This window comes from Pararge aegeria, chromosome 15 (genome assembly GCF_905163445.1).
Source record: "Pararge aegeria chromosome 15, ilParAegt1.1, whole genome shotgun sequence".
In the NCBI taxonomy this organism is placed as follows: Eukaryota; Metazoa; Arthropoda; class Insecta; order Lepidoptera; family Nymphalidae; genus Pararge; species Pararge aegeria.
Window position 1 is genome coordinate 1,408,880 of NC_053194.1, and position 14,279 is coordinate 1,423,158.

At 34.2% G+C, this 14,279-nt stretch overlaps 3 protein-coding genes across 3 annotated transcripts; 2 read left to right on the plus strand and 1 right to left on the minus strand.

Moving 5' to 3' along the window:
* The first annotated feature begins 1,543 nt into the window (after positions 1-1,543).
* Positions 1,544-7,089, plus strand: LOC120629733 (trafficking protein particle complex subunit 5). The gene is made up of 5 exons (XM_039898736.1): positions 1,544-1,818; positions 2,360-2,486; positions 3,278-3,361; positions 4,486-4,584; positions 6,220-7,089. Exons 1-5 carry the CDS (start codon positions 1,667-1,669, stop codon positions 6,316-6,318), a joined length of 561 nt encoding a protein of 186 aa, XP_039754670.1. The 5' UTR covers positions 1,544-1,666; the 3' UTR covers positions 6,319-7,089.
* Positions 7,090-9,852: 2,763 nt separating this feature from the next.
* On the minus strand, positions 9,853-10,440 carry LOC120629735. Its single transcript, XM_039898738.1, has 2 exons — positions 10,220-10,440; positions 9,853-10,142 (listed from the first exon to the last, which is right to left on the minus strand). The coding sequence occupies exons 1-2, from the start codon at positions 10,355-10,357 to the stop codon at positions 9,930-9,932; spliced, it is 351 nt and encodes a 116-aa protein (XP_039754672.1). The 5' UTR covers positions 10,358-10,440; the 3' UTR covers positions 9,853-9,929.
* Positions 10,441-10,731: 291 nt separating this feature from the next.
* LOC120629734 (40S ribosomal protein S13) lies at positions 10,732-12,812 on the plus strand. Its single transcript, XM_039898737.1, has 3 exons — positions 10,732-10,853; positions 11,013-11,140; positions 12,483-12,812. Exons 1-3 carry the CDS (start codon positions 10,831-10,833, stop codon positions 12,785-12,787), a joined length of 456 nt encoding a protein of 151 aa, XP_039754671.1. The 5' UTR covers positions 10,732-10,830; the 3' UTR covers positions 12,788-12,812.
* The last annotated feature ends 1,467 nt before the right edge of the window (positions 12,813-14,279 follow it).

Here is a 14,279-nt window from a genome sequence, read left to right on the forward strand (position 1 = left end):
ATTTTCAAAACAATGTTTACATTAAAAAGTAAGAAACAAATAATCCGATGAAAGTTTTAAAGAAGCGTAATGTAAACAAATCCTTTTACTGTTGTAGTAATTTCTGTAATAGAATAATGGTATTATGAATATATTAGAGAATGTTTTATTTATTGTAAATTTTTGTTCATTATACAAGTACAAGTATCCATTCTATAACCGCTGTTAAAAGATGCTTGATAAATAAAATGTAATTTTTTTGTTAATTACTAATTTGGTGTCGTTTTATTTTAGTTATAAGTTTCTGCTGCATTAAAAAAACTGGCTAATTGCGATTTGGGGCTACACATGAAGGGTACCGAAGCTAAGTTATTATCAACAAAAAACACGTTTCTTCATTCTTGAATTTTTAGTTTGACGACATAGTTAAAATACTAACATAGTTAAAGATTTTTGTGGCCTCTAAAATAAATGTATCTATGTAGGTTGATAAATAACTGAATATAGCGGGCATAGAAATACACATTCTGTAGAAATGTCAGTATTAGATAGGTACTTTTACGTTTTGGAGATACAGGTCGCTGACATACACTTCGAGTCACACTCAGCCTCCTCAATTATAGGAGAGTTTGCTATTATCACAAGTTAATGATTACTGTAACGACGGCTTAGCGTGCTCTCCGAAGTGCAGGGTTTAAACCACCTAATTTTCGAATTCTGGGCTACTACAAAATAGCTAACAAGTTTTGTTCCTACTTAGGATTCGAAGTCGGAACCCTCTGATCTGTAGTTAAAAATGCTAACCACTAAATCAACAAGTAGATCTTCGGGTACAGGACCCTAATAAAGAACCCCGTAGATCGTCAGCCTTAGAGTGCCCCCGGTTGGGCAAAGGGTCATACAGCCCAGACCCAGGGTGAAGCCTCATATTAGCGGTAATTACCTGGACAACACCTAAACGTATGCTCTAGGACTTCGCGGCCTAGAGCTGGACAATGAAACTTTCCTAACTTCGAGGTGATGGTGACCTTACCAGAATATTTTTTTACAAAAGAAAAAAATTGAAATCGTAACTTAGACCTCATGATCGTATATCAAACATGGTAACTAACACTTTAATGGACTAAAGATGGTTAATTAAAAAAATATCGCATATAAAAGTGCTACCTTATTGATAATAATGAGGTTCTATAACGACAAATGTTTTATTTAGTTGGCGGATTGCGTATTCTTTAAACGTACTATTTACATTCTATAATATTTGCAAATTTTCACTAGGTGAAGGGCACGTTTATCTTGTAGGCGCTGTTTATCTTGTATTTCCTGTTCATGCTGCACGCTCAACATTTAACGTGATCCAAGATTACGATATTGAGAACATAATTCGCGATACCTAAATTAAATAGTTTGCTTTGACTTCGCTTGATCCGTTTAATTTGGAGATATAATAATTCAAATTAGAATGCGTAAGATTTTTTATGACCAATTTAGGTGTATAAGCATTATGTTGATCTATAATAATTGCTTTTGTCTATGGACTTTGACAGGAATGGTATAATTTGACATGTAAATATGTCAATGAGTGAATTGAAATCTGCATTGTTCGCCTGGAAGCTAAAGATTTTCTTTCAAAATATTTTTGTTGAGTTTTGGTCCATTATTGCACTAATATAACAACGCTACGACTATGTCCTCTAGTCGGTCTAAAACGTCGATACTTGACAAACCCCTGAGTAAAGGAAAGGGGGAAGTGTCTTTGGCCCTCTACGCCCTTTTATTTTCAGAAATCGTGCAATATTGCCAAAACCGATCGCATTCTATCCATGAACTACAAACGAAGTAAGTAGTTTTGCTTTGTAAACAACAATGTAAACGTAGGTACTTATTAAAAATTGCTAGATTGTCAATATACTTTTTACTTGATGCAACTCAACTTTTGTCGAAGGAGTTTAAATTTTTCTTTGGTCTGGTCTAGTAACTAGCTTGTTACTAGACAAGATCAGGCTAGCCCTGGCGGCAGAGACATGTGACCCAGCTATTAAGCCTGCCTATACGATGCTGTGTTGAAACTAAACAGGTCTATCGGTTTATTAAAACTGCCATAACTCTAACAGGTGAGCTGGCTAGCTTCTTAGACTGTATTATTACTTAACACCAGTCGAACTTGGATTCAAGCCATCTTAACTGGTGGTTAGTAATGGCAACCTTATAGTGCACTTATTCCACTTTATAGTGCCAATAATTGTTGTTTGTTTTCTTATTCAGTTTGCCTACAAGCATAGCTGATGCAGATTTCTTTCCTTCTTATCCAAGAGGACCTGCTCTCTAATTTACTTATTTTGTTTTTTAGTATAAAATGATATATCATTTTCATTCACAGGTTATCAGAAATGGGATATGATGTTGGGACAAGGCTTCTGGATCTATATTTTGTAAGAGAAAGGAACAGCAAGCGGGAGATTAAACTGCTTAACATGTTGCTCTTTATCAAGTCTACTCTGTGGAAGGTAAAATTTCTTTCAATTCTCAGTTAACAATCATTATAATTATTATTATACATAAACTTCTTGCCTTGTCATGGTTTTTACGTTTTTGGATTTTAAATGAATATTCTATGGTCATTTATCTATTGATTTGTTGATTAGTTACTTTGAGTGGCTCAAAATATGTTTATGTAAAGATTTTCAATGCCTGTTATTGTACTTTGTCTTTTGAAGACTTCCGTCTTGTCCAGTAGGACTAGGATGTGCACTGCAAGATAGCTTGTGACAAGAGTGAGAAAGAGACGTTGTCTTTGCTGGCTAATTTCTCGTTTACGCTAAGAGCGTCAATTATTCTCACTTTTCAGCACCAATTTTGTTCATTCCTTTTTTTATCTGGGATATATATCCCTGTAACAAGTACCTCCCTTCCCATTCCACATTGTACAATCAATCATTGTGGATTTAAGCTATATCTATATCTGCTATTTTTCTTCCTGGGCTGTTTTCTGAACAAAAGCATGTTGCTGGTTGATCTTTTTCCCTCTGCTGTCAATAATGATATTATATCTCAAAATCTTATGTAAATGAAAACGTAAGTATTGGTCTAAAATATAGACCCCAATTGTCCAAGCTCAAAAATAAACAATAAGACAATTTCCAATGTCAATCTCAAAACTTTGGAATCTGTATCTTGTTACCACTAGTTATGGAAGAATTCATCTTGGGATAGTTTACTAGAGCTATTTAATTATATTTTAAAATATAAAAAATTTTCCTTCTTGATTTCATTATTGATTAGGGTGTATTTATTTCAGGTTTTGTTTGGCAAAGAAGCAGATAAATTAGAACATGCAAATGATGACGAAAGAACTTATTACATTATAGAAAAAGATGCTTTGGTAAGTGGATTTATAAGGAATTAAATGATAATATTACTCTTTCTCATTTCCTCTTGAGTTGGTAAGGTGTCCACACACACAATGTCACAATGTATCTTAGGGAGTTAGATGCAGTTAGTAGAAGTTGGTTTGTCTTATTTATAAAATTGAAAAGCTATAGTTAAGGGTTATTTTTACTATCAAAGTTTCAAATGCTTCAGTCTAAGAAGAAAACAACAGCAAGTCACCAAGTGCACACTGAGTGTCACAACTCCGATATCATAGTGAATCAGGGCCCAGGTTCTGTATATATATATATATATATATCTGTATTTGTATGTAAGCATTGACATATAGGTAAATAAATAATTTCATTTTTTAAATCTCTACAATTCCATTCAGTTGATTATTGTTTTTATATTTTTATTAGAGTATTTGTATGTTTATATTTTTGTGCATATGTATGGAATATATATTACATTTTTGTATATATCTTTTAAAGGGTGTTTAATATGTACTATGTTATATGTTTATTTATTTAAATCTTAATATTTTACTTATATAGAAGGTACAATTTGGTGGCCTTATCACTATATAGCAACCTCTTCCAGGTAACCAAAGGCATACAAGAAAATGCTATAAATAATTGGTAGGTGGTATAACATATATATATATATATATATATATAACATATATTTATATTATTTATTGTTAATTGTACCTTCTACCTTATTGTGCTATTGTATATGTATCTCTGTGAATTTTAATACAGTAATAGTATATTCATTCATTCTTTCATCCAGGCTTCATCTTCAATCTTGAGCAGGTGAAAGTTAGCTAGCCAAAATAATAAATAAATAAATATACTACGACAATACACACATCGCCACCTAGCCCCAAAGTAAGCGTAGCTTGTGTTATGGGTACTAAGATGACTGATGAATATTTTTATGCATTATATATACATAAATACTTAGAAAATACATATTGTAAACACCCAGACACTGAAAAACACTTAATGCTCATCACACAAACATTTTCCAGTTGTGGGAATCGAACCCACGGCCTTGGACTCAGAAAGCAGGTTCGCTGCCCACTGCGCCAGTCGGCCGTCATAAATAATTAAACATTTGTTTTATTTTTAGGTCAACAAATTCATAAGTGTACCCAAAGACAAGGGATCACTCAACTGTGCATCATTCAATGCTGGTATCATAGAGGCTGTGCTGACCAATGGGGGATTTGTAAGTTTGCTCAGGTTCATTTTTATCTATCCATTACCAGTCCTCTACATGGTATAGATCTCTTCCCAGACTGAGAAAAGTTCAGGCAAGTCCATCACTCGGCCCCAATTCAGTTTGGTAGTATTCTATGTAGTAATTATTGTGATATAAGCAGGCGTTACTTAAGGCGTTTTTAGGTGGGAGGGGCTTAGATAGATAAGAAAGGGTAGGGGTACGAAAGGTATAAAAGGAGACACATTTGGCAAATTTTTCACTTAACAATTATTCATTGTCTCTTGAGGTTGCTCCGGTTTCGGAGCGAAACGTGCGTAAAGGGTACATTGCTGAGGATCTGTTTGGTGTGGAGTAGACGGATTGAAGTAATTATAAATAACACCATACAGGTTCTGCTGCTGTTCGCGGAGTATAGCATATTAAGCTAAATTTTCATTATATGTGGTGATATAAATAAATATACTATCACAATACACACATCGCCGTCCAGCCCCAAAGTAAGCATAGCTTGTGATAGGGGTACTAAGTTAGCTAGTGAATATTTTTATAAATAAAAATATACACAAATACTTATAATATCCAGACATACACCCAGACACTGAAAAATATTCATGATCATCACACAAACATTTTCCAGTTTTGGAAATCAAACTCACAGCCTTGTACTCAGAAAGCAGGGGCCCACTGCGCCATTCGTTTGTCATTTGGTAACAAAGTTTTGTTTTAAACCTCTCTTGGGTACCGACCCACATATAGTAAAAAACAAATAAACAAGCACACGTTTTCTCATTTATAATATTAACTAGCTTTTATCCGCAGCTTCATTAGTGTGATAATTTGAAAAACGTTGCCAGGAGGAACAAGCCATCGGCCATGAATTCAGCATAGTGCACTATATATGAACGAATTTTTCAATTTTTAGTACTAAAATTAAGATATATGCCAAAAATCAAGTAAATTGGTTGCTAAGTTAGGGTGTAAAAAAAAAAAGAAACACAATAGAAAAGTTAACTTATTACATAATAGAAAAAGATGCTTTGGTAAGTGAAATTAATAGGATGATAATTTTGCCCTTTCACATTTCCTCTGAGTTGGCAAGCTGTCCACGCACACAATGGCACAGTGGGGCCTATCCTAGGGATTGAGATATAGTTAGTAAAAGTTGGTTTGTCTTATTTATAAAATTGAAAATGCTATTATTAAAGGGTTATATTTACTATCAAAGTTTCAAATGCCTGAGCCTAAGAAGAAAACACTAAGTCACAGAGTGCACACAGAGTGTCACAACCACCATATCGTAATTTATCAGGGCCCAGGTTCTGTATATATTTCTGTATTTGTATGTAAGCATTAACGTATGGGAAAATAAATAATTGCATTTTTTTCAAATCTTTATAATTTAACATCAGTTGATTATTATTTTTATTTTATGCATTTATAGTAGAGTATATGTATTTTTATATTTTTGTATATATCTTATAGGTACATATTAAAATATGAATGAATGAATACACTTTTACTTAACACCACAAAAACATAGGAAAAAAACCAAAGAAACACACATTCACATTTATTATCTTACTTAGTATATGGTTGTTTTAAAAGGCTTATTTTTAATCTGTGTTATCGTTTACTTTTCAGCCAGCCAAGGTAACCGCACATTGGCACAAAGGCACTACCTACATGGTCAAGTTTGAAGATGTTGTTATAGCAAGGGACAAATGTTTAGATGATCGATAAATACTAAAGTTTTTTGTTAAATTACGCTTTTCTAAGTTCTTTTTTAAGCATGAAATATGGAATATTTTAGGGTTTGCTTTGCTAACCGACTGTCTGAAGCTAAGCTAAATAACCCAAAAGAATATATCGGAACTGTTATATCGTTTTTTGGCCAAATAGGGCTTCAAGTGCTCTTTTTGTCCCAAATAAGGTACCACAACTTGAATTATCAGGTAAAATTTGACTGCTTCACTTCAGACTTAAAGCTTTTAAACTGTTGGTTAAAATTTCAAAAGAATTATTTATAAATAAGCTTTTCATATTGTATCAGCAAATCGTTTGATACCTACGTTTTTTTTTATTCCACTACAAGTTAGCCCTTGACTGCAATCTCACCTGGTGGTAAGTGATGGTGCAGTCTTAGATGGTAGCGGGCTAACCTACTAGGGAGTATTATAGTCACCGGAACACTATATCGCTTAGCGCACGCCTTTGTTGGTAGTGGTAACTAGACATGGCCAAATCCTCCCACCTAATTGGATGTCATAGGGAGTTTAACAAATAATTAGACCAACGTCTTTGACACTTAGCTACCACGCATTGTCATCCTAACTACACATGTAAGCATAGTTTTAGCACAAAAGGTTTGGGAAAACTGGTTTAATATTCAGTTACAACATTTGACCCCCCCCCCCCTACACTAACAGAGCAACTTCGATCAAAGCATTTCAAAAAATCGTCAGTTGCTAGGTATACTATAGTAAGCTATACCTAACATATTCTTAAAACTTTTAATAGAATTACCTTGCTAATGCATAAACTGCATTAAAATGGATGTGGTAACTTTTAATGTGAATGGTAACAAATAAATGCTACCTGTAAACTCAGCTAGTCTGTTGTAAAGAATAGATGTGATGGAAAGGTTTAAAGAGAAATTAAATATATTTAAATTATAAATGGTGTTTCTTTATTACTGTGTATGTTTGTTTTCAGAAGTTGCGTACTATATTGTGCAGTGTGGTGACGGCGGATTAGAATACATTGATCAACAACCCTTCTCACATGTCTTCTGACCACTACCATGAATTATTAAAACTATCACATTTGCCCAAAGTGGTGGTTATGAACATCCTGTCATGTTGTGAGAGCTCTTTATTCCAGCAATGGACTGTTATAGGCTACTGATGCTTTCTATATGATATCTACATCATATCATCAAGTCATTATGTATAAACGACGGAAAAAGTTTCAAATATTTTTTTTGGTTATACTTTTGACTCATTAGGGAAAAGTTATGAGAGTAAATTTATACAATGCGCGCGCGCACACCTTCACAAAAAAACCGAAACCCTGAAGTTAGCTATAGTCAACAATTTTGTTTTTCAATAAAAGGTTTGACACTGTACACTTTGAATTGTCAAAGGCTCATTCCAGTGATTTCATTTATTCAATTGTAAAAACAAAAATCTCATATTTTAATAATGAAACTTCGTTTTCCGATAATGAGATAAATAGATAATGCGTTATAATAAAAAATTTCAATGTATTAAATAAATTTTTTTAAATTTTTGTATATATATGCTGTCCAAATTGAAATTTATCTTATTATGTTTAATTATGAAATAAAAACAAACGTAATGTAACATTCTGAATTAAATTACAATTTAATAGCACATTTATGTGTAAAAATATTTTGTTTATGAAAAACGATTTACAAAGATTGAATGCACTACCTAGTACAAGTTGACATTATATCCACTTCATACTTAGGTTGGCACTCTTTTTTTCGTTTTATAAAAGAACCTCTACTTTCTTCGTAATTGGTGGAAAGATAAAAACATAGAACCAGAGCAGTGTTAGATGCTTTATGCTAACTTATGAATTCTATCGCGATATCTAATTCGTCCACTGCGACAGTCGTCCAAGAACTTAGTCCTCTGTCTCCACACTGCGTACCCGTAGACCAACATGGGTCCAACTATAGTCATGAAACCAAAGAGGGCTGTCTTTGGAGTAGCTTTAAAATAGTCATACTGGCAAGTCTTCATTGACAACCATCTTTGAAGAGCTGGATCGAACTGAAATAGTATTTATTATTTGTCAGTTCATTTTTTCTTTTACTGATAGTATAATTGACACCGTCGTAACTGGCATACGTGCACAAAAGCAGTGCCTATGCTATTTTTTTTATATAACTTGAGTATAAGATTACCTCCTTGCAATTGTTAAGTCGCTTTTGCATATCGAAACATTTTAACATCACAGCAAAATCGCAATCTTAATGTAACACCATTTAGAATCGTTGATTCTCTAATACCGACATATCTGAAAACTGCCTGCTAGAGTGCTAGCTGTAGAAAATTTTCGCATGCAATTTCTTCCATTCCCAAGTAACTTTCGAAGTTTTCAAAAGTTGAACAGGTACCTACTGATCACAAGATCCTGGATTTGAAAGAAATTAACAGATAATTGTCACCTTTCCTACTCGAAATACTCTTCACCAGTCTGGAGTTAGGTATGTGGGTAAATAATAGGCGTTATTCACCCACATAGCTCGGCATTAAAGAGGCACGCAATCCACATCAAACAAGTGTCGCTGGTAAAATGTTATTTTAGACATTATGAGGATGAGGATAATCAGTGGCATGCATAGCCCTTGGCCCCAGGGTATGCACAATGTGTTTAGCACAACATTTTAGTTACAAAACTTTATTGGTCCTATCTGAAGGCTCTGTATGACCCTGAGGGTAGGGTATGCACTGCTTATTTGAATATATGCAATGCACGCCACTGAGGATAATTAGGCGCAAAATAGCTTAGAACTCTCTACTTTAGAAACTCATTTACTATTTCATTGGAATTGGTTGTATTTACCATTGGTATCTATCTCTACATTTGGTTTTTTTTAGTTTAGAGATCATAGTGTACATCTGTTTTATATATTGTTAATGGTGTAAAATTGTGACTTTTTGATAACAATTTAATGAACTGTAGTAATTAACACTGAATGGTATTTTTAAAATTAACAATCATTTCCTTTTATGCAATTTTTCCTTTTAAGCATCTGAATCCTATTAAATATAGAATTTTGGAACCCAATTGCAACGCTGTGATTTAATAGGTACCAAATTCCTCTTAGAAGTTAGTAAGAGACCTCTGACATCTCATTGCAAAACTCATTGTGAATGATCGTTGTACATTTCAGGATCAGACAGATGAAATCACATTTTTGTGTAAAAGGAGATGTGCTTACAACATAGCCTGCCTCTCTAGAATGCATACAAGGATCTGTTCTCAATTTCAAAAACTCCTTTCTATATTTGGCCCGCCTTTCTATTTGAGCCAGAATTATTTTACATTCAGTATCGGAGAATCCACATTTATCCATTATTTATTCGTTTTTGCAAGTTAACACACAAATAGAATTGAATTAACACGATTTTTGGCAAACTTCAAGACTATGTGACACCTGTCTTAGTTGTTGTTAAAAGTATACCAGCCAGTGAAGTATAACTAAAATATTTTTCTAAGAACAGTCATGAAGAAAAGTCTTCATACAGTAAAATTAAATATATTGAAAACATAATGATACTACGCACTCACTAACATTTTTGATCATTAAAAATGTTCATTTAACAAAGTTTGAAAAGCCTATCCCTGTATGGCATTTCTCCAGCCCTAATCTTCTGTTCACGATCATTCCTCTCGTTCCAAATGAAGTATCCGTAGGTTATCATGGGGACAATAATTGTTAAGACTCCAAACAGACTTGTTCTTGGGTTAGGTTGAAATCGTTCGAATTGAGTGACTTTCATGGATAAAAATTTCTGGTGAGCCGGGTCGAACTATAAACAAATAAATATTTTTAAGATTAGCATAATGGTTTTGGAAAAAAGAAACATAATTACGTAATTTAACTCACGATATATCCAGCCTCTGCTGCATGTTTCCAAGGGTTCGTCCGCTGTTTAAGGAACTCCTGTCTCATTTCAGCACGCCTCTCGGCCTGCTTTTGTATAAGTTGGAATTGTCCCTCAGATATTCCATACTTTTCAGCCATTTTCACAATGTTTTTAACTTATTCTCGAGAAGGCGCAGGTATTTACCGTCAAGTGTCTAAATAAATAGACAGATGACAGCTGACTGATTCCTTCCCAAAATCCCTCTCAATAATTTTAAGGTGTCAACTTCCCAGAAAATAAAACCATATTCTAAACACATTTAAAAATTCTGTGTGAAATGACTACATCTAATTTATTGTTCTTTTTATTTATTTTCTTTAGTTATTATGATTGTTAATGTTACAATATGGTTTCTCACAATACTGTGAGAAAATTTCATATAAAAAAATGTGTAAAAAAATACTCAAATTTAAAATGACACGGGTCCAAGGCAGTTCTACCAACTAAAATAAACTGTCGAGTATAGACAAATGACAACTTAACTAAATTCTGTCTTCCGGACGCCATCTTTGTTCTTTTTGATTTCTCTTGTTATCGTTGTCAGGTCGGCAAATTTTTAAAAGCCGGAGCCATGGGTCGTATGCACGCACCTGGGTAAATTTTACTATTTTTAATTCGTGCCAAAACGTTTTACAGTACATGCTATAATGTTTACTTCCGTAAAATAATAAAATCGCACTAGTGGTAAACTAACCTATACAGTGTACGCCAACCACATGGTTAGCTTGAATGGTGTGTAATTTTGTGTTTCAGTAAGGGTATTTCACAATCGGCGTTGCCTTACCGCCGAAGTGTGCCCACCTGGTTAAAATTAACCGCTGATGATGTCAAGGAACAAATCTTCAAACTCGGAAAGAAGGGTCTCACTCCTTCTCAAATTGGTAAAAACCTTTTATTTTATCTTAGAACAGCGACAAAAAATTCAAGAAAAAAGAATGTAGTAACAGTAGGTTGCCACTTAAAGTAACAGGCTGCTCAATAATATAATATTTTAAATGGGAGGACTGGAATTTCCTTAAACCTGTAAACATACATGCGGATTGACTTTCTAGTATTAAGTTTAAAAATTTTCCCAGTTGGGTTCAGATTTTTCGTTAAGGCTATGCCACTAAGTAACGTAACATGTTGTTATATGACCTGTAGCCTCACCCACTAAACAGGAAATCTGGTGATATCAATTTTTTTTTTCAAATTCGTCTGGTATTTTCTAAGTTTCGTCTTCATCATGATGTCAACCAACGGATGTCTACTGTTTGAGATAGGTTTATTGTAGCAAGTTTCAAATACTAGTCTTGTGCCTTTTAGGTCCTACAGCTCTCTGCCACTTGCTTGATGTCATTCATCCACCTTGTAAATTTACTAATATAGTATGTAAAAATATACAGCATAATAGCAGTAAAGAGAGTTCATCCATTTTTTAAACATGCTGGGCTTGTGGAATGTTCATTGCAGAGCTACTGGTCTGCTTTGCACCAGTGTTGCTGATATCCAACACTAGTCTGGTCTGTCCCAGAGCAGAAGGCTGGCCATGCTTAATTTCTGGCGCTTAGCAGCATTGCATAGCATTGCTGTGTTCCGGTCTGAAAAGTATGGTTGCTTGGTATTACAGACAAATGAGGCTTAACATTTACACCTAAGATTGATGGACACAGGATAGAACTTTGTAGGACAGGTTCCATGCATGTCCTGTTAGGTGTTGCTATGTTTATAGGCACTGGTTTTCCACTTAGTATTAGATGGCCACTATTACCACGAATTAAAATAGGCAGGGTGTACCAACCGCAGGCAAGGTTTGCAATTTGGAAGGGTTACCCATTTAAATGCTGATAGCCAGTGGAAGTTATACTGATAACCAAAAAGTATTTACTATGTTAATTAAGAATTTTTGTGTCCATTTGTTTGCATGGCTCGATGCATGAGTTTGTTTTCACATGCATTATAATAAAAACCCATGATTTTTATACTAGAATAGCCATTGAGCATGATCAACCCATTCAGGATAATCACAACACTTCATGTATAGTTTCCAATTGAGTACCTGAACTAGTAGAGGACTGGGTGGTTGCAGCATGGGTTATTTAGATTTTAATAAAGATGTACAAAGATAAAAAGATTAAGAGGATGTACATCCCTAAAAAAAGCTTATTTGAAGATTATAGTGGTAAACTCAATAATTCCACAATTTTTTTGGTAAATTAATAACCTTTTACAATTATTTTGCAGGTGTTATGCTTAGGGATTCTCATGGAGTCGCCCAAGTCAGATTCGTCACAGGCAAAAAGATTCTACGTATCATGAAAGCCATGGGCCTTGCTCCAGACCTACCAGAGGATCTATACTACCTAATTAAGAAGGCTGTTGCCATGAGAAAGCATTTAGAAAGGAACAGGAAGGATAAGGACAGCAAATTCAGGCTCATTCTTGTAGAGTCCAGAATCCACAGACTTGCACGTTATTATAAGACAAAGAGCGTACTTCCACCCAACTGGAAATATGAGTCGAGCACTGCTTCTGCTCTAGTGGCTTAAGTTTAAATAAACTAAGTAAACTCCATTTGTTTTTTATTATTCACTAGAAGAATATAACTATTCTCTCAGTGCCAAATTTATATTCCCACAATTAATACTTAATGGAAATATAAAAATTTCTTAAAATCTGAGCCTTGAGCCTACAGACGCTGCAACCAGGTTTTCGTTTTTATTAACATCTCTGTTACTAAGTTAGCAATACCTGTACTCGCGGGAACCCATAGCAAAGGAAAAAATAAGACATAATAAGTTCCAAATTACCAATTAAACAAACTAAATTTGTACTAATAGTACACATCACCATGAATAAATAATATACATTAATACTTATAATATATAGATAAACTCCCACACTCTGAAAAACATTTATGTTCATCACACAAACATTTTCTAGTTGTGGTAATCTAACCCACAGCCTTGTTGGACACTGAAAGCAGGGTCAAATCAGCCATCAAGTTAACTATGTATTTTGAAATTTAAGTAAAACAATATCATTGTTATAAACATGTCCTAATAGCATGTGGACTAAATTTTTAAAACAAAAAATTCAGTTTTAAGCTAGAACAAATTGAATAAAGGACCTAACCCATGTTCTCCTAAGATACATTACAGTACAGTACATGAAGAACCAAGAAGTTATCCTTAGATATACCACTTGGACTTCATGTTCAAAGAAGAATTATTAGAGTTCTCTCAGATCCTATGTATTATTTAGAAGATTCTGTTTAAATTATTCAATACTTTTAATGAGGGCACCTTTTTAGAAATAATTACAACAAAAGGTAGGATTAAAATAATAACAGTAGGTATGTTCTATTTTAAACCTATAATATTGATTTATAATAATAATAATAAATTAATTAATTGGTTAGGGTTGTGAGCTCTGAGAATATAGTTCTTTCAGAAACTATTATTCTCAGGGGAGATCTATAAATATCTTGGAATGTCAGAAGCACTTGGTATTGAGGTAGGGCACATGAAACAGGTAGTGCAGAACCGCTTCTTTAGCGGCCTGAAAAAAGTACTAAAGAGTCTTATCAGGTGGTAATAAGGTACCTACGTGCCTTTAATAGCTGGGTCATGCCCTTACTCATATACACTTTTGGCATTCTAAAGTGGACTCAAACTGAACTAGACACCCTGGACTGTAAAGTTCGCAAACTGTTGAGGGCTTGCCGTATGTATCACCCACGTTCCTCGGTAATGAGGTTGTACATCCCACGCAAGTGTGGAGGACATGGTCTTCTGAATGCCAAGAACCTTCATAATCGTGAGTTGTGCAATCTTAGAGATCATTTTCTTAGAATGAATGTGGGTATGTGTGTGTGTCGTTGCAGTAGATAAGAGTCTTACTCCACTATTCCTTGGCAAAGAGAACTGGCGCATGCCAAATGTACTTAACAATTCAGATCGTGTGGCGGTATGGAAGAGTAAGGAGTTGCATGGCAGATTCTACAAGGCCCTTTCGGGACCAGATGTAGATCAAATCGCA

Excerpts from the sequence above, each read along its gene's own strand:
- LOC120629735 (XM_039898738.1), bottom strand. The coding sequence starts at position 10,357 with ATGGCTGAAAAGTATGGAATATCTGAGGGACAATTCCAACTTATACAA. Across the intron at positions 10,143-10,219 it reads CAGCAGAGGCTGGATATATC|TTCGACCCGGCTCACCAGAA; the intron begins GTGAGTTAAATT and ends ATTTGTTTATAG.
- LOC120629733 (XM_039898736.1), top strand. The coding sequence starts at position 1,667 with ATGTCCTCTAGTCGGTCTAAAACGTCGATACTTGACAAACCCCTGAGT. Across the intron at positions 2,487-3,277 it reads TCAAGTCTACTCTGTGGAAG|GTTTTGTTTGGCAAAGAAGC; the intron begins GTAAAATTTCTT and ends TATTTATTTCAG. Across the intron at positions 3,362-4,485 it reads TTATAGAAAAAGATGCTTTG|GTCAACAAATTCATAAGTGT; the intron begins GTAAGTGGATTT and ends TTTTATTTTTAG.
- LOC120629734 (XM_039898737.1), top strand. The coding sequence starts at position 10,831 with ATGGGTCGTATGCACGCACCTGG. Across the intron at positions 10,854-11,012 it reads GGTCGTATGCACGCACCTGG|TAAGGGTATTTCACAATCGG; the intron begins GTAAATTTTACT and ends TTTGTGTTTCAG. Across the intron at positions 11,141-12,482 it reads TCTCACTCCTTCTCAAATTG|GTGTTATGCTTAGGGATTCT; the intron begins GTAAAAACCTTT and ends ATTATTTTGCAG.